The 25,048-nt window shown below is 40.1% G+C and overlaps 1 protein-coding gene across 2 annotated transcripts; it reads right to left on the reverse strand.

Moving 5' to 3' along the window:
* Positions 1-592: 592 nt before the first annotated feature.
* On the reverse strand, positions 593-22,235 carry SLC6A4 (solute carrier family 6 member 4). Of its 2 annotated transcripts, XM_074594254.1 has the most exons (14): positions 21,928-22,235; positions 13,743-14,349; positions 12,878-13,012; positions 11,817-12,036; positions 11,251-11,389; positions 10,739-10,873; positions 8,985-9,088; positions 8,079-8,206; positions 7,617-7,729; positions 6,695-6,826; positions 5,507-5,606; positions 5,036-5,136; positions 2,924-3,091; positions 593-2,193 (listed from the first exon to the last, which is right to left on the reverse strand). In XM_074594254.1, exons 2-14 carry the CDS (start codon positions 14,203-14,205, stop codon positions 2,119-2,121), a joined length of 2,013 nt encoding a protein of 670 aa, XP_074450355.1. In that variant the 5' UTR covers positions 14,206-14,349; positions 21,928-22,235; the 3' UTR covers positions 593-2,118. The 2 variants fall into 2 exon arrangements, with proteins under 2 accessions (XP_074450355.1, XP_074450354.1); XM_074594253.1 differs by lacking the exon at positions 593-2,193 and having other exon boundaries at positions 2,724-3,091; positions 21,928-22,190.
* Positions 22,236-25,048: the final 2,813 nt, after the last annotated feature.

Consider the following 25,048-nt stretch of genomic DNA (forward strand, 5'->3'; position numbering starts at 1 on the left):
TGGCTTTCCAACGGCCAAATTGTTTTTCCAATGGCTTTTTCCCAGACTGTTCCGCTTTTCCTCACAATTCCCAGACTGTTCCGCTTTTCCTCACAATTAAGCCAATTTTGGAAGTAGTTTTCAAATATACTTAAGGGCTAAGCTGCAAAACTATTTCTTAGGAGTAACTGTCTAGTAAGACAGATCTATTACGTTTTTTCTGGTGGCAATGAAAGAACATATTCCCTTTTTAAAAATAGTTTAGGAGTCTTCTGTTTGTAGTTCCAAAAGACCAATCCTTGTCCCTTTAAGTTATTTCCTTATTGGAAGTTGGGTTTGAGACCTAAAGTTAAATGAGCTCAAGCCAATAGCTGAAGTGGAAGAGGCCTTCCTCCAGGAGGTGTCTGCACACCCCAGGGTGAAAAACCTGGGCAGAAGTGATGAAAATGTTTTCAAAAGGCAAACACACCATCACTGCTTTCCGCTAGTAAGGCAAGTTCTTCGTACCGATGTAAACTCTTCAATAGGCTTCTTAATGCCTGCTGCTATGAATGCATATATGACCTTGTTAATTTTAGCAGTACGTTAGCTAAGTAGACCGTGAGATACAAAAGAGACTTTTATCCTCTCTTTTATTTTACTTTTGTTATAATCTATGTGGTAGAGTAAAAATACAATGTAAGTTTTTACATAAATGACAACTACTTAGGTTCATCTAAACTTCCATGTAATTGCAGCAAAACTCCTGTCCTCCAACTGACTTGGCAACTGCAGTCAGTCCAAAGGGCAGTTACATTTGGAGAGGGTGTGTACGCATAAAGTGTAAAGAGGTTAGTATGTGCGTGGAAGTTAATTTGTATATCAGTGCCTCGAAATTTAATATACGTAGTTCTGCTGAGAATCAATCCTGCTGAACTCTGCTCAGCTTCTTGTTAAAAACAAAATTCCCCTCCATGTCTTCTAATGTGTTCACATTAGAATTTGAGCTAATATATCTTCAAAGTCGGTTTGTATAGTTTGTTAAATGTACTGTTGTCAGCCAGCCAAAAGGATTATTCTAAACTTCAATTCTGTTCTAGGAAAGAATTGAAAAAAGCCACAGGCTTCAGCAAATTTTAGGTGTGAAATTGAACTAAAAAAATAAATAAACAAAACAAAGCAGAGAAGCAGATCTTTAAGATTACGCTTTTTGGCATTGGAACTCAAAAAAATTCATTCTTGGTCTCTAGTTTCTTTGGGTATAAGTGACAGGTCTGTCAGGACAATGATCTTGTGAATATCTAGCTTAGTTATGAAAATAATATAGTAAGTGCTAGCAACTTAGGTACTTGTCAAGTAACCCATGATAAGATTTTGTGGCTTGATTGGGTCTAAAGGAAAGTGAAGCCTAGAACATTACAAAAAATGGCTTTGTAATATCTGTTATGCAAGAAACAATTAATAGAAACTGTTACCATCTAAAAAATGCAGGAAATGAAAACGATAACGCTACCAAACGTGTGTGCTAGTGAATGCAAAGCTGTATATAGTGCTGCTCAGGATTGTTTCCTCTTCTTCTGTCTACTCCACTACAGACCTAGGGATTGAAGAATTTACTATCTTCTTTTCTAGCTTATAAAACCCTGTGTTACTTGAGTAGTGTATGGCTATCAGAAATATTTTTGTATTTTTCAATGTAGTTTAAGCAATTAGAACCTTAGAAGCGAATACGACATTGCCCAGTACGAACGATCACATTGAGGAAGATACAGGAGTACTGCCACAGACTCGGGATTCTACACCTAATCCTACCCGCCGATACTCGTCCTACAGTGGCTTATGCAGTCACGCACGCTTTCAGACTGCCCTTCTGCCCACGCGTGGAGTAGTGGTGTTCTCATGCACACAGACATCCTCGTGTTTCCAGAATGAGTTCTCAGTCAGGTCAGTCTGGTTAGAAGTGCACAGTAGATTTCATTGAATTGCTTGGATAAATGTGCTGGAGGCATCATGTTCCCAAATGCCCGTTGTCAGTGATGCAACCTCCAGAGAAAACTCCTGTTTGGGGTCTCAGCTGGAAACGTAATGCTTTGGTGGGGGAAAGTATGGGGAAAGTTACATTTTATGCTCTGCCTCTCTCCCCGCAGAAAACAGGTTAGCTTATACTGCGTTCATGCGGATGTCTCCAAAAGGAATTTCTGTAGCTGTTTCTGGAGTAATGCTTTTCAGAATACGCTGTTGGAAAGAAATCTGTATTAGGAATTGATTCATTTTAAGAGGTAATACGTAACATGACAGCCACTTGGAAAAAGATTTATAACAAAAATACAACTTCAGTTTGAGTTACACCTTGAACTACAACACAAGGATGTTTCAAGGCTTCTGTTATCTCAGCACTGTGAAGATGTAAGGTGCTACAGAAGTGCACAGCGTTATTTTTTAATTGTAACATAGAATTTGAATCAAAGTTTGACAGATGTCATATTAATGCTTTAGGACTTTGCAGTTTACTTGGATACCCTGAGCCAACTGAACATATTCTTTCTGAACCGGTATCCCAAAAATCCCCAAGGTGTCACCACAGGCTGCCACAGATTTATGGCAGAGAAATCTTAAGGGTGGGATAGAAAAAGAAACTTGTTCTTACAGATACACTCAAGGGAACCGATCTTTCACTGCGTCATTCATGTGATACCGTCTCTTGTGTGATTTCTAGGAAAAGGCTCCAGTTCACCAGAGCTTAAAAAAATGTACTTGATTTAATATTTTATGTGAATACGTCAGTGTATAATGATTTGTGAATCACTTAGAATGGGCAGAAGACAATTAGCTATCAGCTGACTAGGAACAGAACAAAAATCCTGAAGTCCCAGGTCATCAGACCCTAGAAAAATACATGTGTAATGTTTCTAGGAATCACCTCCTTCTTAACAGTCAAACAGAAGCAACAGAGCATTGTGGATACCTCCTTAAGTGTTCCTGGAGTGATAATCAACCGATAAACCATGTAGATTGGAATACAGATGACAGAAGAGGTTCCTATGCAATAACCCACTACCGTGGTCCAGTAGGGATAATTATATTCAAAAAGCCGTAGCTCAGGAGGGTTGGACAGAAAGCTGCAAGTGACGAACTGGAAAAGAAAAGAGGAAAATATGAATACGTGGATTTTGATGGCACACACTTACTTTAGGGAACTCTGTGTCCCAGCGTAGCATTGAACTAAAAAAAAAAAAAAAAAGGGTAAAAAAAATGAGGGATTAAACATATGTCGACACTGAAAAAATCCTAAATTAGTGTGGATTTAAAAAAGAAAGAAACAAAAACCCCCAAAACCAAAGAACCCCCAAACCCACTTTTGTATATCCTTTAGGAAGTTCAAAAGAGCTTTAGGGTATAGCCCAACCAGTAACTGAAAGGAACTAGGTAAAAATTCTCCTATGGGTTGCTTATTCCATAAATACACATAATGGTGTTTCTTGCCTAAGCAGCATTAGAGAGAAAATTCAGGACAACACGTGTACGTTTAAAGGAAAAAAAAAGATGGTAGATGGACAAAATCAGATTGATTGATACCAGCGTGCAGAATTTCATTCAGTTACCCTTGTACTGAGCCCTGTAACTCGATTCCAGCTAAAGCATCCCTCCCAGAAAGGCATCATCTTAATCTTAAGCCACCAGAAATGGGGAGTGCAGTTTCCCTTAGCTGCTTGTCCCATATTTAATCATGATCAGTGTCAATTCTGCTTTGTCTGAATTTAACTTGCAGCCACTGCCGTCGTCTTTTATGCTGGTCTTTATTGGGTTGTAGACCCTTTTAATACTCCTAAAGAACTTACCTGCGGGAATCACATCAGCTTTCAGTTTTCTCTGGGATAAGCTATACAGATTCTATTTTTTTCACTGTTACTTATTTTCTACACATTTTATCTTTTCTGTGATACTTTTCCAGAAGTTTCAGTTCTTTGGTAGCTTTTACAAATGTTATTACTAGATTGGATATAGTATTTTGGCATCAGCTTGATTAATGCTGTTAGACCATTTTCCTGTGCATATCCTTCATGACTGAAAAATTTATTTTAGTTGAATATTACAGGAATAATATTTGTGACTATCCTTGGAAGGATCTCTGAATCTGTTTTTCCCAGGGTATCGTCAGAAGATCAGGATTACCATCAAAATTTCCGCACAGAAATAATGTACTACCTCTGGGATTTCCTTATTTTAGTTTAGTTTCCACAGAGAATACAAATAGCTCGCTGTATTGTATTCCTCGCTGTTTATTTCACCGTTTTAGGATCACAAAGAGGACAGTAGTATAAAAGTAATTTTTGGTGTCACGCCTTTATTTATAGCCTTTTCTTCCCTTCTTTTTGTTGGGGTAATAAAATGAAAATCTGTTAATTACACATTGATCATTACAAGTGTTTTGAATGCACACTGTCGGTCTTAAATCTACATTTTGTGCTTCGTGAACTCCATCTTGACCTGCCCTGCTCCCACTGAGGCTACTGACAATAGTAGATAGCGTGAAGTAATTTTGTATCAGGAAATGAACACTTTACGTTAAAATGTTATCGATAATACTGCCAAGTCAAACATTGGGACAGTATTTCCAATTCTGAATTATACATTTATAAAGGTTGCAATTAACTGCTGTAAATTTTAAGTGGAATGTTCTGAAGTTGTCAGTCAGTGGTCACTGAGACAGTATACTGACTTGGTTTTCCGCCCCTGACAGCGTGTTTCATCATCTTTTATTGCTTTATTTTGCCGAGGTAAATATAAAGCAACAAAACAAAATAACTTTGTTCAGCAGAGGGAAGGAGAGGAGTTATTCAGAACCCAGTCTTCTTTATCTAGCTCATCTACAAAGATCTTCAAAATAGTGATTTAGTAACAAGACCTTGCAGCATTGTATTGGATTTTTTCACTAATTGAGCCTTTTTGGTTTAACAAGAATTGTTACAGAAGAACTTCGCAAGAAAATTCTGTAATTAAGCTTTTAGAAGTCTAAGGAACTGCATTGTTCAGTGGTAATTTCCTTGTGCTGGAAAGAGCTGTAAAGAAAACTCACCAGAAGGAAGATGGGACTAATTGCCACCCAGCAAACTCGCCAGTACCAGCCTGGGGTAAAGCCAAGCATTTCTTTCACATCATTGCAAAACTGGGTGATGCCTGTGGAGACAAGTGGGAGGACAGCGGTGACAGCAGATACAAGTTTTTTGCAAGTAGATGCACAGCATTTTGTTTGCACAGCAAATAAATTCAGAATCCATCATGAAAGACTGTTTTGTTCCTATAACTCTTAAATATATTAATTATTCTGAGTTGTAGCTCTTGTTACTGTCAGAGGTCACTGTACTTCGGTCAGAGAACAATTAATAGTTATTCTCACGGATTTGGTAATCAGTGAGTCTGTAAAAAGGTTTTGTGAACTTTTTCTGGAGACATCAGTGATCCTGTCTGCAGAAACAGAGGAAATGCCACGCTGCAGAAGCTCGGGAGTTTGGGTTAGCGTTGGTTGTCAACGTTGCAGTAGACGTACCGTAGAACCAGGCCACAGCAACTGCTTCCAGGAAGACGACGGTTAGGACAGCTGGACCAGTGGCGTATTCTTCAAACAGCTTTACCACATATGCGCCTCCCTAGAAAGGAGATCAAATTATCAGCGAACCAAAGATCCAATGACGGAAATCCTGTCATACTGTTGTTTGTTATTGTCTTCATCTGGCCCATTCACAGATGGGTCATTCAGTCCGATCTGTTGCTTCTGGGAACACGTTTCACCAGTGGGGCTGCCATGCGGAAAAGCTAAAACTGAATCTACTGGTAATTCTGGCTGGATTTTAACGAACAAATGAGATCTGGTGGGGTTTGATGGGATGGCTTTTTGCATGCCCTCTGTGGTGGCATCTTCTTTCTCCAACCCGAGTCATAGTTACTGAGCAGGAAACAAACAGGGTGTTCTTCTTTCTTTCCATTTGGGATCTAGAATCAGATGACGGAAGAGACCGTTGCGTCTCGGAGAGGAACTAAGTCTCCTTTTATAGCAAATGCTTTAAATAAGGAGGAAGTTGCACATAAATGAGCAAGTGGAGTGAAATGTGACAGGAAAGCCAAGTGTTTTTAATTGTCCCTTATGATCGTTACGCTCATTATTCAAAATATTGCTTGTTGTGAAAATGAAATCCCACAAGCCCCACAGGGACTATTTGGCGTGACTGATCATGATTTCTGGCCTGATTTGATGAGGAAGATCCAGGAAATTCATTGCTAGAAATTTTTGGAGAGCAGCAACAGTCAGTTACAGCATTTTCTAGCAGATAATTTTTTGGTCATTCTTTTTTAAATTCAAAATACACTTCAAACATTGGGAAAATTAAAATAAAAATTCATATTATTTTTAAACATGGAGCTTTTGAGAACAAGTAAGCCATGTATGAAATGTGGAAAGTTGCTTACTGATTCAGCATCTGGAGCAATGGCTCCATCATTTATGATGCGTAGCACGTTAGAGTTTATATGAATTGCAATAGGATCATTTTGCAACACGTTTCCTAGTGAGAGATACTGTTCCCACCAATTCCAAATATAGATTTCTAATGCATAAAGAAAACAGGCTGGAGATTTAATCTGATTTCTTGGAATTCTTTGGAAAAATACTACCCTCTCCAAGGTGTCATTTGCAGGAAACTGCCAGTAAGGAAAGCTGAGGAATGGGTAAAATACTTACAAATGTCAGGGTTGCTAATGACCCCAGAAAGCAAACGATGATCAGACCAAGGACAAACAATTCCCTGCGTTTGCTCCAGACATGGGGGAATTCATCCAGTACTCCAGTAATCACTCCCTCTAGTCCTGCAAACTGAAAGGGATGGAAAAATCACTGGAAAATAGAGGGCAGTTTTACCTGCTTTGAGGTTATGTTTCATTGCTTACAGGAGCTTTAGAGCATTGAACACTGGTGCTTTATTCTGCCTGTAGAGTTGGTGTGACTGTTGTTTACACTCTTTCTTCAGAGCTTTTAAATTTTTTAAGGTGGGGATTTAGTCTTCATGTATCTGTAGGAAGTGCCTGTTGCGTGGAAGTACTATATGACAGGGAGCAGGGTGCCGATATGTGGTTGGTGGCTCAGTAGAACCAAGATTGTGAAGTCAGCTGAGTTTAGCCTTCCTGGAAGGAGCTGACTCTCAATCTGTAAAAACAGGCTCACACAGCAAGTTTTTAGAACATCTCCTTTTTGCAGTGCTGTCGAGAAGGCCACCTCTGGTTCTCACCTTTTAAATCCAATTAGTGTAAAAAAAATATAGGATTTAATAATAGCTTTGTAAGTTTACAAGTGCAAGAAAGAAGGAGCCCAGAAGGCTGTATTCAACCAGGAGTTAAAGAATCAAGTGCTTCGGTTGTGTTTCCAGGTCTGTTATTAATTGTGGCAGCGTGACACCGACAAATCATTTAATTTTATTTAGGCCTATTTAGGTCAAAATTGGAATAATAGTTGCTGTCTTACAGAAGGCACATGGAGATGCCAGTCCTGCTTTAAACCCTTTAGTGATGTTGCAATATTTGTAGCTCTGTCCCTTCTGATGTTTGCGGGAGTAAGGCCACACACCAAATACCTGAGAGGGCCACCCTCTCGCACACTGTCGACTCACCGTGCTGTCTAATCCCAGCGTGAGTAACATCAGGAAAAAGATGATGGCAAAGAAAGTGGAAGCAGGCATGTTTGCAATGGCCTCGGCGTACGTGATGAAGAGAAGGCTGGGTCCTGACATTAGAATGGAGAATTAGGGATAATTGTTAGCGCAGTACTGCTGCCGGGAGGAGGACTGGCTGTTTCTTCCATGTTTTCTTCCAGGGGAAAACAACTCCCCCCCAGGCTATTTTGCGGGGTGCAGTTACCACCCCCTATGTGAAGCTGCATGCAGTATGACTTCTGTATGCTGTCTTTATGGAATAATTTTGTAGCTGTACTGTACATCATAAAGTAAGTCAGTATCCTGAAATGTATAATAAATATTTTGCCTAATTTGGGCTGTTCTCAATCCAGAAGATAATATACAAATATATTCTATCTCAGAAACAGTTTGAGGGATGTGCACAAAAAGTTAACTTACCAGTATCTTTGGCAACCTCTGATACATCTTCATTCCTCATCTCAGCCATGTATCCCAGCACAGTGAAAATGACGAATCCAGACACGAAACTAGTGACGCAGTTCACGGTACTGGTAACCAGAGCATCTCTGCAACAGAAGACCTAACTCACATCAGGAAATCGGCCTCTGCTAGAAAGGATAGTTTACTACCAGAGGGAGTGAGTTACTGATCTGGATAGATTCCTACAAAAACTAGGGTAACGCAATGAAAAGAACAAACAGCAGATTTGAAAGAAAGAAAATAAAAAACCCCACGACTTTTTTTTCTTCAACTTCAAACAGATGCTGTAACATTAATCTGACACTGGGTTGAATACTGGATGTATACCGGTGTTCTTAAAAAAATAGGAATTACTATAGGAATAGTAAAGAATTGAGAATTTTATTTTACAAGTTATAAATAGTTTTTTTTGTTAAGATAACTAATATACGAATAGTACATAATGTAGAATGTTATTTTACAAGTTATAAATAGAATTTTTTAACATAACAAGGAAACAACTATAAATCACCTCTCAGTTCAAGACTTTAAAGTCATTTCCTAACTGACTGCTGAGATTAAATAATTATAATGTGATTGTTTGGCAGGGGTTTAGTCCATTTTGTTGTGGCAGGTTTCTACATCTTAGACTCCGTGCTGTAACTGGTAGAGAATCTCTGTCTTTAGGGTAGGCACAACAGAGAAGAAATGTTTTAGATTGCAGGTTCTTTCGATAAGGACTTTTGTTCTTATCTTGTTACACTTCTGTCTTGTATGTACGTGGGTCTGACAGTTCAGTGCCTTTCACCAGCACTGTGTTCCTTTTTTGTAAATACCCACAGTTACTTTTTTTAAACTCAACGTATAGAATAAGGTAGAACTCACTGGTAGCAGTTGTTGTGGAATTTGTTGTAGCTGGCATAAGCCAATAGGACCCCAAAACCTGGACCAAGGGAGAAAAAGATCTGAGCTGCTGCATCCACCCAAACCTGAAAAATATTGAAGAACACAAAAAAAATTGCATGAAACAGATCGAATGAGTTTGGCATATTCAGAATAACTTTGGTTATGTATAGGGAGCATTCTATCCATGATTTTGCAGTGGGCTTGGCCCATCTTCCTCCAAACTGTGTGTGCTGTAGAATAGTCCTGTGTTTGCTTATGTGTCCTCCTGGCTAAGTAGTAGATGATCGCTGCTCAGATTTTTTCTAGACTTAATGGAAATCCATGACAGTTCTAGTCCTTAGGACTCAATTCAGCCTTGTTGTAGCCATGACAGATGCAAGTGTGATGATCTTGTTATGAAAAGCCTGTTATACTTGAAAAGTGGCCACAGCCTTAATGAGTAGTATTCCTAAAGTACAGTATCAGTTCTCTTTCTGAGGTGAAAGTCCTTATTCATTTATCCTCTTTTGATTGAAACACGGAGTTCATTGCAACTCATTTCTCATATTCTCTTCCATCGTGTGAGGCCATCCTGTATCATCCACAGACAGAGCTCTGTCATCGTCCAGCACGCAGATTGCAATCTGCTGTCCTCACTTCAGATACATCCAATACAATATCAATGCCCTTTATTGCTTTTTCAGAAGATGTGGTCCCTTATTGGAGATGCTGCTTTATCAGAGACCGGTGTCTTTTCATTTCCTCTTAATTCAAAACTCTCCATATCAGCTGGGCAGCAGCAGGCTTGCAAACATTAGAATTTTTAATCTTTGTATTTGTAGTATTTATTGCTTTGGGGTTTTTCCATCACCCTCCTCACTAGACACTTTCACAGGCAGTAAGGTGCAGCCTTGAGCCTGATGGACAACTTGTCGTCCACAGGGTTCAAAGCTGAACCATTGGGGTTTGTTGGTTAGCTCAGTCTTGTCCTCGTTCCTCCTTTCTTTTCAAATCCTCCTGGTGTATGCAGAACTAACTGACTTATTCCATCTCCACATGCACTTGCATACATTCCTGTGTCATGTTTTTGTTGGTGGCTACAGAGACTCTCCTTGGGCTTATGTGCCGAAGCTTGTCACAGGATGGAGATCTGAAGTTTCAACTCGAGTGATCTGCGCTATTTAAATATGGGTAACTGTAGACACTATTGGGCTGTGAAAAAACCTGTCCAAGTGTGTAATGATCCCCTCGCAGCCAAAAAACCTGCAGCTAAACCAGTTGTTAAGGCTTAGTAAGTTTAGTTTGCTCAGCGTGACTGTCATAGGTAAAGAATTTTGTTGCGGCGTAGCAGCAGTCGTAGCTTCTCACTCAGGTGACCTTTAAAGGTCCCTTCCAACCCAACACATTCTGTGGTTCTGTGATAACATCAGGCTGTTCACCATTTTCCTGGCAAAAAAATTGTTCACTCGTTTTCTTTCTAATCGTACCACTGATTCTATTCAACCACTGTATGGGAACCCTACTATTAGTTCAAGCTAAATTGATGGTGGATTTTAATCTTTAAAAAAAAAGTTTATAATTATGAAAAGAATAGCATGCCTGTTTAAACAAGAGCATGAAGTCAGGCTTTTAAGTCCAAGCTAAGACATCTGTTTAATCATGCTCTGCTGAAAATAGACATTGAAGTATATACATGTTGATACACATGCTGATAGGCTAAAAGTGAAGCTCTACCCTTTTATAATTTTTTTTACCTCGGTGGCCAGGAGTTTCTGCCAGTCAGGTTTCAAGTAGTAGAGGACACCTCTCCAGGCGCCAGGCAGAGTTGCACCTCTCACCAGCAGGATGAAGAGTATGATGTAAGGGAATGTGGCAGTCACCCAGACCACCTGTGAGGGAAAAGAGTAAGATAGCATTTGCCATGGGTTGAAAGTTAACAAGTGACAATGAGTTAAGCAAATGATAACTCTTAGCATTTGTGACATCTTCATGTGAACTTCTCAGAAGGTCTGTAAACAGGCAGTTTGCATGCCTTCTCTTGGCAGGGTTGTTCTTGTCTGGAGAACAGTGGCATAACTTACTGTTGTTATATATTACTTGGATAACAGTAGCAGTCACTCTGCAGTAAGTGCCTCCCAAATACATGAGCCTATAATCCCTGTCATGAAGGCAGTCAGAAATAATTCTCTGTCAAGTTAATTGGCTCCTTTAGAACTGCCGCTGGACTATACTGTACCAAGTTGATTTGTCTTGCTTTTGCATTCACCTTGCCAGATGTTTTGACCCCTTTCCAGATGCTGAAGTATACAATGGTGAAGATTAACAATAAACAGAGGGTCAATTGCCAGCTAATGCCCCCCAGGTCATCCAGCCCATTGGACCTGTGCACCTGTAGAACTTGGCGGCTGAAAGAGGAAAGAAAAACACAGTATAGATATTTTTAAAATAAATACTTATGTTAAGTATGCTTTGATCAGTCCCGTACTGTGGTCTGAGCACTACAGGTAGTCCTGAGTCTTTCATAAGTAGCCTTCAGAATCATGTTATTTTGGATTTTTATTTTTTTTTTAATTAAAAGCTTGGTATTAATGGCACATCAGTAGTGATAAAAGATAAGTGACAACAGCTGACAGTGGTTGGGAACCTCTGATCTAAAATACAGAGTACCCTCCCATACACCCTAAGCTTACATACACCTACAAACATTCAGTTATTTGAATAGTTCAGAAAAGGGTAACATTAATAAACAGCCCTGCTCCCCCTCCAAAGAACAGCTTGCTACATGTTCCACCATTCTGTCTAATATTACTGTCCTCACTTACATGCACTTACGTATAAAATTCTTCTGCGGGAGAGATGGAGTGCGGGGACCAGCTGATGTTGTCCTTGCTGAAGTAGTTGGTGCAGTTGCCTGTATTCCAAGCATTTGTGCAGCTGGTCCACGGCAGCTCCGCCGTGAAGGAGGATACGAGGTAGTAAAAGGCCCAAGCCATAATGGTGTTGTAGTAGGAGGCTACGTAAAGATCTATTATACAGATGGCAAAGCCAATTCCTGGTAAGGCAGGAAATAATTACATGAAGGGAGTATAAGTTGTAGGCCGAAAAAAAAGGAAGGAATTGGTTATAACGTCAACTACAATTAGTAACTAAGGCAGCTCTGCAGGAGGCACACATACTCTCTCAAGTGTTTACAACACTGGAATTTCTTGTGGCTTCGGAAACACTCAGGCTCTGATTCCAAAAAAGCATCTTTAATCATGACAGAACACGCTTTTTTTTGTTTGGGTTTTTTTTTTTTCCTATCTGTTCCTAAATTCCTGGAATTTAGAAATAGGCATCTTGCACCCTCAGTAAATAAAAAAGACAACGCCAAGCTATAACACTGGGAGCAAGAGTAAACAAGCGTATAGAGCAGGTCCTTCTCCTCTGGAAGACTCTGTGGTAGGGTAGCGGTTGACAGACCAGGCTGAAGATGGGGAATCATTTCTTTGTAATATCTTTGTAATAAAAACAGTAGATCTTTCCTGGTTTTAATTTTGCCTTGGATTCAGTAATGTTTTACTTACTTTATTAGTTACATTTTTTTGTTTAATTTTTTTTTATATTTTCAGGCTTGGGTCAGAGAAAGTGGACTGGCCTCTATCTAATCAATTTGGGAGTTGCACGTCATACTCACAAATGTATATCCCATGTGTGTACAAGAGTACACACACACATTTGCAGGTGTACATAAAGTTTTATGAAAGCTCTCTTTGTAAAGCCAAAATCTTATGTAGAACAAGCCTTACTTTGTTTTATGAGATTTTAATATTTTTTTCAGAAATGTCACCTTTATAGGAAAATTTTCCAGTTATTCAGAAAGTTCCTAGTAATTTTCCATTTCCCTTCGTTACCTTTGAATATAGGACATATTTTTCTCCAAATTGAAATACAGCCATTCCGGTGGTACTGTCCTAGTGCTAGTTCCATATAGAAGAGAGGAATCCCTCCAAAGATGGCCATAATTGTGTAAGGGATGAGGAATGCTCCTGCAAGAAAGCAAGCAGATAATTGTAACTCTTCATGGGGCTTCTCTTCCAACACTAGCACTCCATGAACAACAGTTCCTTTTATCCCACGGGGAAAATGCATATCCCCTCCCTAGTCAATGTGCCACACTGGATTACCATGGGATTTCTCCTAAGAGTAACTACTCAACAGCGTGAATAAGAAGCAACACTCAGGCCGAACTTCCCACGTTTCTGTAAGACGTATACGTAGGATTCACCAAGACTGTACGGGCTACAATGAATACAACTGTGAGATGGGTTACAGATAAAATAATTAATTTTTTCAGTAAAATGTCTTCGTTACATCAGGGAGACAAAAGTCCTTTCCAGGATCTCCTTGATTAGATTTATATTTTTGCTGAGTGAGTCAGTGAGCGTAAGCCTTTGCATTCTCAATGAGTTGGTTTTGACATGTTGGTTTATCTGATTTTAAAATACTCCTTGGGACAGGGATCGAGTCTTTCTCTTGGAAGGTGGTTCTGCACCTAACTGGCTCTCAACTTCTACTGATTTTTTTAGATAAATAGTTCTTCTTCCATCGTAATATGTCTAGTTATCCTATCCCAGTATTTAGGTTTTCCAGTCTGCCTGAAAAGTAATTACCCCATGGTCATTTCTTATATATGATATTAATATAAGCCACTAAATCACCCATTTATAAGCAAGGAAGTTCAGCATTAAGGAACAGCATACAGAACTAGTCACTGACCTCCTCCGTTTTGATAGCATATATAAGGAAATCTCCACACATTTCCCAGATCCACTGCATATCCGATGACAGAGAGTAGAAAGTCAATTTTTTTACTCCAGGTCTCTCTGTCTTCCAGCTCCATCAGCTGCTGCTGGCCTTCTGCTCCGCAGGTGGTGGAAGTCGTGGTTGTAGTGGTGGTTGTGGCTGCTGGGGCAGTGCACTGGGCATCTTCCACCTCTCCCATTCCATTGCAGGGAACAGAGCTCTGAACCCCTGAATAACCATTTGAGATCTGAGCTGCCTCCCCTTTTTCTCCCTGGCTGGGGTGGACTTTATTGCCATCTTCCACTAGCCGTAGGGCAGATTTAGGGTTCCTGACCAGAAGTCCGTTCTCTTTACAATCTTCTCCTTCGTTACAGTCTGAGACATCTTTCTTGGAAGTCAGAGGCTCAGTCTCATTGCTTGTTGCCTTTTTTTCCATTTTTCCGAGATTTGTTCTGATCACTTGCAGACGGAGAGCAGCACAGAGTCCCCTTGTGGCTTGTTTTCCCCTGCTTTTATTCCCAGCTCTTTTAGAATTCTTCTTCCATGTTTAAATCCATCAGATTGAAGGCACAAACACCATCTAAGAAATGAAAAATAGTTTAAAATCCATTACAGGGCTTACTGATGCTGGTCACTTTCAAGTCACAACTGACAGATTCCGTGATTAAAATACTTTTGGAAGTAATTAACCATCACAGCATGCAATGTGAATCATTTTGCAGACAATCCATTCAGGATTTTGTAAAAAGGAAGGAAGCAATCATCCTCTTCTACAGCAGAAGTCGGTGTACCTGGCTTAGAACCTTCCAGGCAGATTTGCTGGACTTTGTGCATTGTTGGACAACTCACAGGCAGTCACAGTCCTGCTGTCTTCTCCTACCATGGTCTCCCTCTGAACGCTGTTTTCACACCCAGGGAGGTTGTGGGACTCCCGGGTTGCAAAAACAAGGGCAGAGTTTAGTGTGGCTTGTATTTTCATTTTCATAAGTTCATCCTGTGACTTTTACTGGCAATTTCTAGATTCAGCCAGTATGAAGGGAAGCAAATTAATTAAACAAATATGAGATAACAAGGGATATACAAATTACGTTTCATGACAACCTTTCTTCAGAAATCCTGCAGCGTCTGCTATGTTTAGCAGCAGACCTAGAAGCCTTAAACGAAAGCTTAGAAAAGTATTTAAGTCTCACTGTTTTTTCATCAACTAACTTTTGAGACTCAGTCAACACTAATACCAATGGAAAAAAAGATCAGGAAACTTCAGCTTGATTGTTTTGAGTAAGAACTAACACGTGGGTCTAATGGATCTTGTCCACAGTCTTATTTAACTCCTTGGAGAAATAAAAGCATCTTGCATTCTGTTTGGATCTGCCGACGCTGTGGTTCCAGCCCTGGGAAGGGCAGTGGGAAAAACTCCTGTGCTACTGTCCACCGCCAGAAAAAAAACAGGCACTGGGAGAATCCCTGGCTTTACCTGCCCTCTTCATACGTGTTGGAAGCATAATCCAGAGGAAATAAACCATCCCAAAGTAAAGAAAAAATATAAAACCATTAACTTTTCCTTGAAAAGAAAAAGAATAGAAAAAGAATTGTGATTCAATGGGTCATGTCTTCTGCTCGCTTGTTCATGTAATGTAAATGCCCAGCTGCCTTTACTCAACTAAATCTTGAAATAGGAGCTGATCCTCCGTGCTGTAAATTCCCTGGGGTATTAACCTTGCTTTATAGCTAGTAAAGTGTTACACAACCTACATGATGTCACCACAGATTACATTATTATAGTTACATCGAATTTTTCCTTTTCAAAGCGTCTTACCACAGTAAATATCATCGTCACATCCTAGCAGAAGAATAAGCATTATTTCACTTTTAACTGTGGGAAAAACTAAAGCAGAGAGGGGATGTTATTTGCTCATTGCTAGAATTTGTTCCTTGCCAGAGCTATTAAAACTCAAGTTTTTCCCATCTTCTAGCATTGCGCAAAGACAGTTTGTTAAACCTCTTCCTAAGCATTTATCAGTGCAAGCAGAAAGAAAAGGAAAGTTATCGAGCTGCAGAGCAAACAGAAGGATGTTCTTGAGATAAAAGTCTCTTGAAGGTGGTGTTTATAACTTTGAGAAATCTCTAGTTCCTCAGGTTTACAATCTGCCTTTACCCAGATAATGTTCTTTTCATCACATGGCAAGCAGTGCATCATTAATGCTGAAATCTTACAAGAGCAGTACTTTGCTACCATTAGTTAATCATCCACAAAGACCAAAACATTCTTCATAGTTTCATAGAAATATACTATGGCAAAGAACAGGAGTTTCTGTTTTACCTGCAAGACTATAAAAACTGAGTGTCTTTGGAGTCCGAAACCTTCCAAATGTCCCAAAAGAGCTTATGTAGATGAGAACAGTCCTACCACCACTGGTGGCAACATAAAAATCCTAGGAAAGGCCACAGCCAATCCTCCGCCTCGTATAGAGCATGTTAAATATAAGGTAGGAACATGGAAAAGTAACCTGAGCCCTTCTGGACTTTACACCTCTTACTCAGAAATGGGAAAGCAGTAAAGGATGTTGATTTAACTGCATTATCTCGTGAGACTAAATTTTCCATACCTGAGACTTAAACACTTACTGTATTTGTAAAACACTTTATTCCTGCACATGGATACTTCTTGGCACTCTCCTTACGGAGGAGAGGTCGTTGAACGTATTGTTGATTTTCCGGACCTGTGACAATCAAGATAGTTGTCTTACGCACATCTAAGCTCCTTCTGGTCTTCTGCAGACCACAGGAAAGAAATATCACATTGTTTGAAATTTTTTTTTAGATTTTCAGTAGTTTGAGCCTCAAATATGCAAAATAACTTGTGAACTTTCAGGGGCTTCAGACTGAATTTGAACTATTCCTTTCTGAAAGAGAATTCCAGCTCGTCAGCTACCCTGGGAAATCTCTGGAGTAAGGGACTCTACAGCCCTGCAGTGGTGTTCACAGCGGCTGAGTTGGCACATGAAAACATAACAGCTACAGAATCAGATTTCATTATGCCATAAAAAAAACTCTGGGAGAATGTACTCTCCCCCCTCCGCCTTGTTACAATTCAAGAAAAAAAAAATACCTGAAGGAATTGTAACCACCACAGGGTAAACAGCTGCAGAACTGGAGCTCTTGGGTTGAGAAGGATGCTAGGATCACTAGGGAGGGTATCCAGGGGAAAATTACCCTAAAAGTGAAGGATTTTGCCCACCTCATCTCTGTGCACTGATCTCTCAGGAGTTACGGGGTGCTAGAATGACAATAGTGAATGATAGAAGAAACGGCAGTTTATTACCTATTTTCAATTTGAACTGTTGCAAAGGTTGCTTTTACATAAATACACATTGGCTTCTTATCACCAACATAATTAGCTACAGAAGAAAAAAAAAGAGAGAGAGAGAGCCGAGAGAGAGCTGTGCCTTCATTTCGTTTTATCTGTGTTTTGTAGATGTGACTTTGCTCCTTTGAGAGGCTTTAAGTGTCTGGGCCTTTTCTCTCGCCAGTAGCTCTGGACAGAGGTTATTCTAAAGGGCAGTTTTCATCTCGGCAGCGCTGTGTTGTCCATGAGCACGTGGAAGGTGCCACGCCGCCAGCCCCGTAAATGGCACTCGTCCTTTCGCAAACGAGCAGCGTGTCCTCCACAACTATCCCCTGCTTTGCTTGTTTGTTGGAAACACGGGGACGGATAATTGAAGACATGTGTTTCTGGAGCTTGGCTGAAGCCACCAACGCAGTTCACATAAGCCAAATATTAATTAAATTATAATTTTTGGTTACTCCCACACAGAGCTAAACTTGAACCAGCACTGCAAAAGCCCTGAACGTCCCTTGATGCACAAAACCAACTCCTTTGCCTCTGTCAAAGCAACCCTCACGGAGCATCCCCTTGCTGAGGTCGGGTTCCTTCCCGAGCAGGGAGCTGCACCACCGATGTGTCATCGCCCTGTTTGGTTCTTGAGGCAGGCAGTGACCTCTCGTGGCAGTGCGGGAGCCCCTTTCCTTTAATGCTCTGCCATGTGGTAAAAGAAAGCTTTACAGCACTTGAAAACAAAATTATTTTCCCATTCTCTGTACTTTTTAAAGGAGAAAATTGATTTTTACTGTGTTTAGGAGATTAAAACAATTAGGTTGAGGTGCAGCAAATACAAAATGCTTCAAGTGAGGCAAATCTTAATGCCTCAAGTCACCTGGAGAATACGTTATTTGAGGTGGGGCAGCACCGATTTCCTGAATCCCTCGGCACAGGGGCTCGTTCAGCCTCCCTGTACGTGACTACAGAAGTCATTACTTGTCTCCAAATGATCAAATACATTTTAACTTGCACAGTTGCAAAAATCTGTATATTTGTATATATTTCACTTCATACAAATAACTTACGCTCTTTTGCCATGTGCTGATTTTATAAAGCAACTCCTGCTGGAGCACCAGCCACTCACTGGATTCCAGCTGCATTCCTGTAGCAAAACTCACGTTACCGCTATCGCTCACGCCGCTCCTCCAGCCGCCTTACTCCTCTCCGTTTTACACGCTAGCACTTGCAAAGAATTAAAGTACTTCTAACTCTAAGACAAATTCTCAACCTATGCTGTTGGCAAACGGAATCAAACATTAAGGTGGTTTCTGTTAACTTGACCTAAATCTGACTTCTATCACACAGTATTTAAGACTGTTAGAATGACCTGGCTGCTTGATTGCGTTACTGTGCCTTGCAATGAAGATATAGGTCGCACAGGCACTTGCGTGTAAATGGAAAGAGTCCAAGGAAATTACTTTTATCTAGAAAATTAAGCAAGAAGTTTGTATGACAAGGTAGAAATCACGTAGCCCGCACCAGAAAAGGCTGTGTTGTTTATCTGTAGGTAGCGTTCTCACCTCTGAGCCGCAATATTAACCATGACACTGACAGCCACATACCTAGGTATTTCCAGGTCCTGGACTCTGATAAATATAGCAGTGAACATTTCTGCTCTTCACCCACGTCTCCTGACACAGTCCCCGGCTGTCTTTTTGCACAGGAGGGGAGGGTGACAGCGAGAACCTCATGAAGTTTTTTCCCTTTGACATGCTTTTGAGGGCTAGCGAGTCCCTGTTTAGCTGCATGCATGGTGTGAAGGAGTAGAGGCTTCATATTTTTCCCCTCTGATTTTGCACAAGCAACCCTTTAATCAAAATTATTACAGGGTAGCTCAGATGCTCCCATACTGCGAGGACTTGATAGAAATTTCCTCCAGTTAGATCTTGAAACTAGATTGCACTACATTATGATGAATTTTACCTGCTGTTTGTCATAGATGAGTCAAATTTAGAGTTCGTAACTCAAAACATTAATGCCTTTCGCTTTTGAATGCGTTCACATATACTGATTTCATTAAAAAAAATGAGCACCTCAAATATCCTTTTCTATTAGCTTGTTTCCATTTGGCGAGCTGATAGCAAGTGTGACAGATCGTATTTCAGATTTCAAAAACTGATATTCATGAACACGCAGTAAGACGATATCGAGTCCCGGCTTTGGTCGGGCTATTGGTAACCACAGAATCCGAGGTATTGGGTGCAAAGCAGATACGAAGCTGCTGCCTACACCACCCCTCAACAACTGAAAATTGATTTCTTCAGGGTTTTTTTTTTTTTTAGCAATGCTTCTGTAGTCTATTTTAAGAGAATCAAAACTGACCTTTGATAAAGAGTGATCAAAACCCACTGAAATTAACGGGTCCAGTGAATTATTTCCATACGTAGCAGGTCTGATGCCAGTGCCAATGATTTTAAACATAACTGGATTGGGTACTTCTGCACATCACTGTAATATGCGCGTGTTTTATAAGAAACTTGCAGTATGTAGATGACCAAATGGGTCCTGGATATGAATATTTGCAGTTCTCCAAGGGCTTGCTCACAATCTCGCTAAAACAGAGCAGAACTGTACTCAACAAGTAGTTCCCCTGAGACAATGACCCTTCTGGGAGAATAAAAGGCTACTTACCAAAGTGAGAATGGCATAAGTAGGGAGCTGTCTCCAGTTAACTCCTGTGCTCCCAGATAAGGCTAATACGATGTGAAAATAGTGCTTCTGAAAGCAACAGTATTGGGGGAATATAAACCTGGACTCTTGAGTTTTATGTCATAATCTTGTCCATGTTTCAGTCCAAAATTAAAAAGTCAGCAGGAAAGAGAGATTTTTACCTTTAAAAATTGGTTGAGAAGACAGACACTGTATTGCAGTGGGAATGCTGCCGAATTGACGACAGTCATTTAAAGAACGGGGAAGGGGCGGGGGAGAAAATGCATTTTATGGCTTGAGAGTGTCCATATGCAGTGCAAGGAAGCAGATAAGCTTAGAGGGAATGACATTATTTTTGTATTCTTCCTCAAATTATTTATATAAACTTGAAGGAAGAGTCATAACACAGCATATATCACCAAATAAATAGAGCACTGTTCCGTAATACGACTCTGCACAGGCAAATTAATGGGCACAGTGTTTCAAGTCAAAGACCCGTGTGCGGGCTCAAGTCAAAGACTGGCTGCACATACATGCCAGCAGGCACATCCTTATGTTTGCAATGCTTTTATCCCCAAAAAGTAAAGGAACAGTCACCATTGTTTACAGACGATGCTTCTTTGAAGGAGACTTGTTAACGGCTATCTCCATATTACAGCCCCTTTATTCAGGCTCCAAGTTCTACTTAAGTTCTTTATGAAACACTTATCCCACAGACGGGCTTCATTATGTTGTGTAAGTTCTATAAGATACGGATTGGCAGATCAACAGAGCTGCAAATATACAGTTTTGGAAAAGAGTTAAAACATCAGCGTCACAAAGGACAGCAGGATACAGAACGAACATTTCTTTAGGCTCTCAATACTGTTCCTAACGAAAACTCGGTGCTTTAATTTCCGTGGAGGAAAACAGGAAAGAGCTTAAATGCACTGCACATTTCCATGTGTGGGAATAGTTTAGGGGTTTTATTAAATTCCAGGTTTGGGGCAGTTTTTCTTAATTTGTATAGCCATTTGAAACGCATCACACCCTGTCCAATTAGAAAATGGACCCACAACAGTCATTTGCTATACGCCAAGTTTACAAACTGCTCTCCAAGAAAATTATGGTCAATTCACTCATCAGAAGCCCCAGAAGATGCAGCCTAAGTGTGTGAGACCTTCCCCTGTAAAATGCCTGACAGCTAACAACACACATTAAAAACATTCCACAACATTCCCAAGAATCCAAACCCATTAAATGCACGATCCTTTTCTCCCCAGGCTTTCTTAACACATCAAAACATGTTTTCCACGACTACTTACACAATTCAGTTATATTGCATTCCTCACTTAAACTTCCATATTTCCTAGCAAACTAAGCCAGCAAGCCAGTTGGTTTCAGCAGTAAACATGATTGACTATAAATATATATACGACATACTCTTCAGATTTATTACTTATAATAAATCTGTCCCATTGAGCCAGATAATTTACTGTGCTGGAACAGTTTACCTTTTAAAATATAACTTATTATGGTTAGTAAGCTTACTTTACCCTTTTAAAATAAATAACAGTTTGCACTGATTTTTTTTTTTTGCTTCAGATTCTGCTCCTTTCCTTCATTTTTCCTAACAGTTTTTTAAAAATTTAAATAAATGTTAATGTTCATAATGCAATTATGTGGACTGCCAAAACTCTAATTTCAGATTGTCATTACACATTCTGCTACAGGCATTTGACTCCCAACATTCATAGTTGCTGGACAAGTGCCTGAACAAGACAGAGGAGAGCATGTAACATCAGAAAGGCAAGAAAAAGCATTTAAAGTTTTAAAAAAAATCAAAGCAAACTTTCAGCAAAAGTTAGTGTATCTTTTTTCCCCCCAAAGCTTTGTTAGAGGTACGTTTTCCCAGTGCTTTAGAAATTACTATAAGAGCTTGCAAGTTAATTTAAAATGAAACAAAATATATTATACACAGTTCAGACTGTCATTAGTGTTTCAGGTTTTATAACACAAGCTGAGAGAGGCAATGAGGAGCAAAAGTTAATGAAGCTCTCGTATCTGAAGACAGCCGTCTAGGGGTCTGCCTAAATTTCATAAAGTGTAAAGTACTTATAGCAGCCTGTTAAAAACAAAATTATAAAGTACCTGTCTGTGGGCTGGGTTTGAAGCGCTTTCCTTGGAGTTATCCAAGCTCGAGTCACCTTCACCCACATTTACTTCAGAGCCTCGGGAGCTCAGCCTGTGGGCAACTCAGCATCTTGGTGAGGTTTTTGTACACCGGTCCCCCTCACATGGTCTGATTTCCAGATAATCTGCTGCCAAAGAGCTCTTTAAGAATTTTTGCGTCACTTTAGTCAAATAAACTTTATGTTTCACCAGGGCTGCAGCTCAGTTTTCCTCCTAGAGGTGGGTGGCTACATTTGTCTGATCGGTTCAAAAGAGCAGGATCCAATGAAGGCAGAGGGAGAAGGAGGGAAGCTTTTCTGGTAAGGGACAGTTTTGCTGGCTGTTCTTACAGCTGGAAATAACAGGATGGTGAGGGTGAAGGAGACAACAAACGGGACAGAAGTTTTGGGGGAGTCAGTAAATTACAAGTTTGCAGGTGGGTCTGTAGATTATGGAAAGATAGGAGGGACCGGAATGTTATTACAATAAAAGGGCTTAGAAAGAATAATTTCTATCGTCGAACTTTTACATTACTTTAATAAAGAAACAAGATTTAGTTTTGTTTTAAAGCATTAAGCGCAAATTCTTTGAAAAGCGTTTTGCTGCTTCAGTAAGCTCAACAAGTAATTTCCTTTCTTCCTATTACTCCTCAAAATATCTCACTCAACCTCTGACACATGCTTTTTCTCCAGCTTTTTTCATCCAGAACGTCTTCATTCCTAGACTTTACTATTGGTTTATAAAAAGTCACATATTACAGGTCAACAAAATAGTGCCATAGTTTAGGTGTCGGATTTGGGGGGGGGGGCAGAAGGGGGAGGAAGGTAGAAAACCAGAATGGGGACAAATAAGAATAGCTAATTGTTAGAGCAAGAGCAGTTTTGCGGTAAGCGGGTGTCAGTTTTCAGAGACTTGTTCCAAACAACTGAAATGAAAATAAACTCAGAAAACTGAAAAGCATAGGGTTATAATTAGCACTTTTTCTGGTCCCTTAATGACAGCAGCCCTCCGCCAGCAGCGTGTCGTTTGCACCATCTCAAGGACAGCTCAGGTATTGCAATTGCAAACGTTAAGGAGACATCCGTTAAAGTAATTTTTGCTTTCCCATTAATTCTTGGGGGCAGTATATTAAAAAGGTTTTGTCCCATTAAGTTGGTTGCCTTCAGTTGTGTTAGACATTCATTGGGTTTTTTTAGTGAAAATAGCAGTTTCTAATTTGATTTCTCTCCGCTGTGCTGAATTCCCCTCCTGTACTCTTCTTTCCAAAATAAACAGTTGTAGTCATGTTAATCTCCGCTTCACTGCAGACAGGAAAAAACCCCACAAGTCCGTGTCCTTGCATATTATAATCATTGTCCTGTTCCGAAGGGTTTGCAAGGACAGATACCATCGTACCTCATTCGCTAAACCTTTAGGAAGGTGGAAGTCCAGTGTTTGAATGCATATTTGTCCATCGGTGGGTTGGACCCTGTCCTTTGGGTAGGGGGCTTTTCCTTTTGTGGGAGGGGGGAGGACAGATGGTAGGAGGAATGTCTCCCTGCACTCTCATACAGGTTTCCAGCTCACCGCTGCTGGGAGGCTGGAAGGGATTTTCCAAACTCACTTTTTCTACCCTCTTCCAAGAAATAAATTCCCTCTACTTTGGGTCTCTCTGCTCTGCATGTAATTCTATGAGATTTTTTAAAGTTTTAGAGACATCATGACCTTTGTCTGAGGTTTTTCTCCATCTTAGTCTCTGCTTAGAGTAGGTTCTTTTAGCAAGTTCTGAAACACTGTTTCATACCATTCATCTTGGTCAGCACTTAGAGTTAAATCGCTTTCATCTGCTCACATCAGTGGCACCCAGTGTCAGTATTTAGTTATTTTTGTGGGGCATACAAAGCTGTAATGTGAAAAACAACAAATTAAGAACACAAAACCACCTTTCATGACTTATCCTGTCCTTTTTGTTCTGTTGTTTTGGTTTTTTTTTTCATTAATGTCTTCTGCAGCAGCGTGGGGTTTTTTTTAATTTCTTGCCAAATAGTCTGGAGCCTTTGGGGCATAATATAAATAACAGACTTGATATTTCAGGCAGACCCCTCAACTTTATGACACTTACTTATTTCAGATGTGGAAAACACTTTCAGGTGCTGTACTGAGGCAGTTCCAGAATTTCAGGAAAACTTGAGTGCATTAGTGGGCAAAATCCTAATGATTTAAGAGAAGTATGAAAAAACAAGAGGGAAAAAGCGGACTTTACACAAGACGTAACTTAAATGCTCCCGCCGTTCTCCACAGACAAAGCAGCTGTAGATTCCAGTTACCAATGCCAGCACAGGACTGGGATGCATCAGTCAAATTACCTAATAACAGTAGTACCAGCTGCACTAAGAAGAGATTAATAATAATTCTGTGAGCATGTCTCTGATTCACTGCCAATAAGAGGACAGGGACAATCTTCCAAATAACACAAAACAAACAAATACTAAAATATTTATTTGTTCCCGTCTTTTGCTTAGTTAGGAATCAGACTACATTTAGAAGCTATTAAGATTGGCTTTGGGATAAAAGAAAGTCTGATTGTCCTTCCCTGCTATTTTGCAAGCTGCCTGTGCTGGGATGTACATCTGGGAGTTAGATGGGTTTGGAGAGGTTTTGCTGTTTCCACTACAACTGTTTTGAGAGAGAATTTGGGTGGAGAAATCCGATTGTGAAAACCTACAAACTGCCCCTACGCATAACCTCTCCTCCCCGCTCTTCCTTGTCTTAGTTAGCGGCAGTTATTATTTTCTGACTTTTGATCGACTCTGAAATACTTAACTTTTATAACATTATCTGTCAATATTTTCCACCTGTCAGAGGAACTGTCTTTGAACGATCACGTGAAAACTACATGGGTTTGTTGGCAAACTAGAAAAGGAAACTATCTGTTAGCGGGCCGGTTCCTCAACAATCCAAAAGTCTTTTTAAGGATTTGCAAAGGATACAAACCAAGGGAAGAAACAGCGCTGAAACACAGAGGGGATTCGTTAGTTTTGGGTTTTTGTTCTAGCCTAAGCATCTTTTTATCAGTTGGATCTTAATTTTGTAATCTGGGTTTACAGTTCATAGGGCATAG

Source organism: Larus michahellis, chromosome 7 (genome assembly GCF_964199755.1).
Source record: "Larus michahellis chromosome 7, bLarMic1.1, whole genome shotgun sequence".
NCBI classification, from domain to species: Eukaryota; Metazoa; Chordata; class Aves; order Charadriiformes; family Laridae; genus Larus; species Larus michahellis.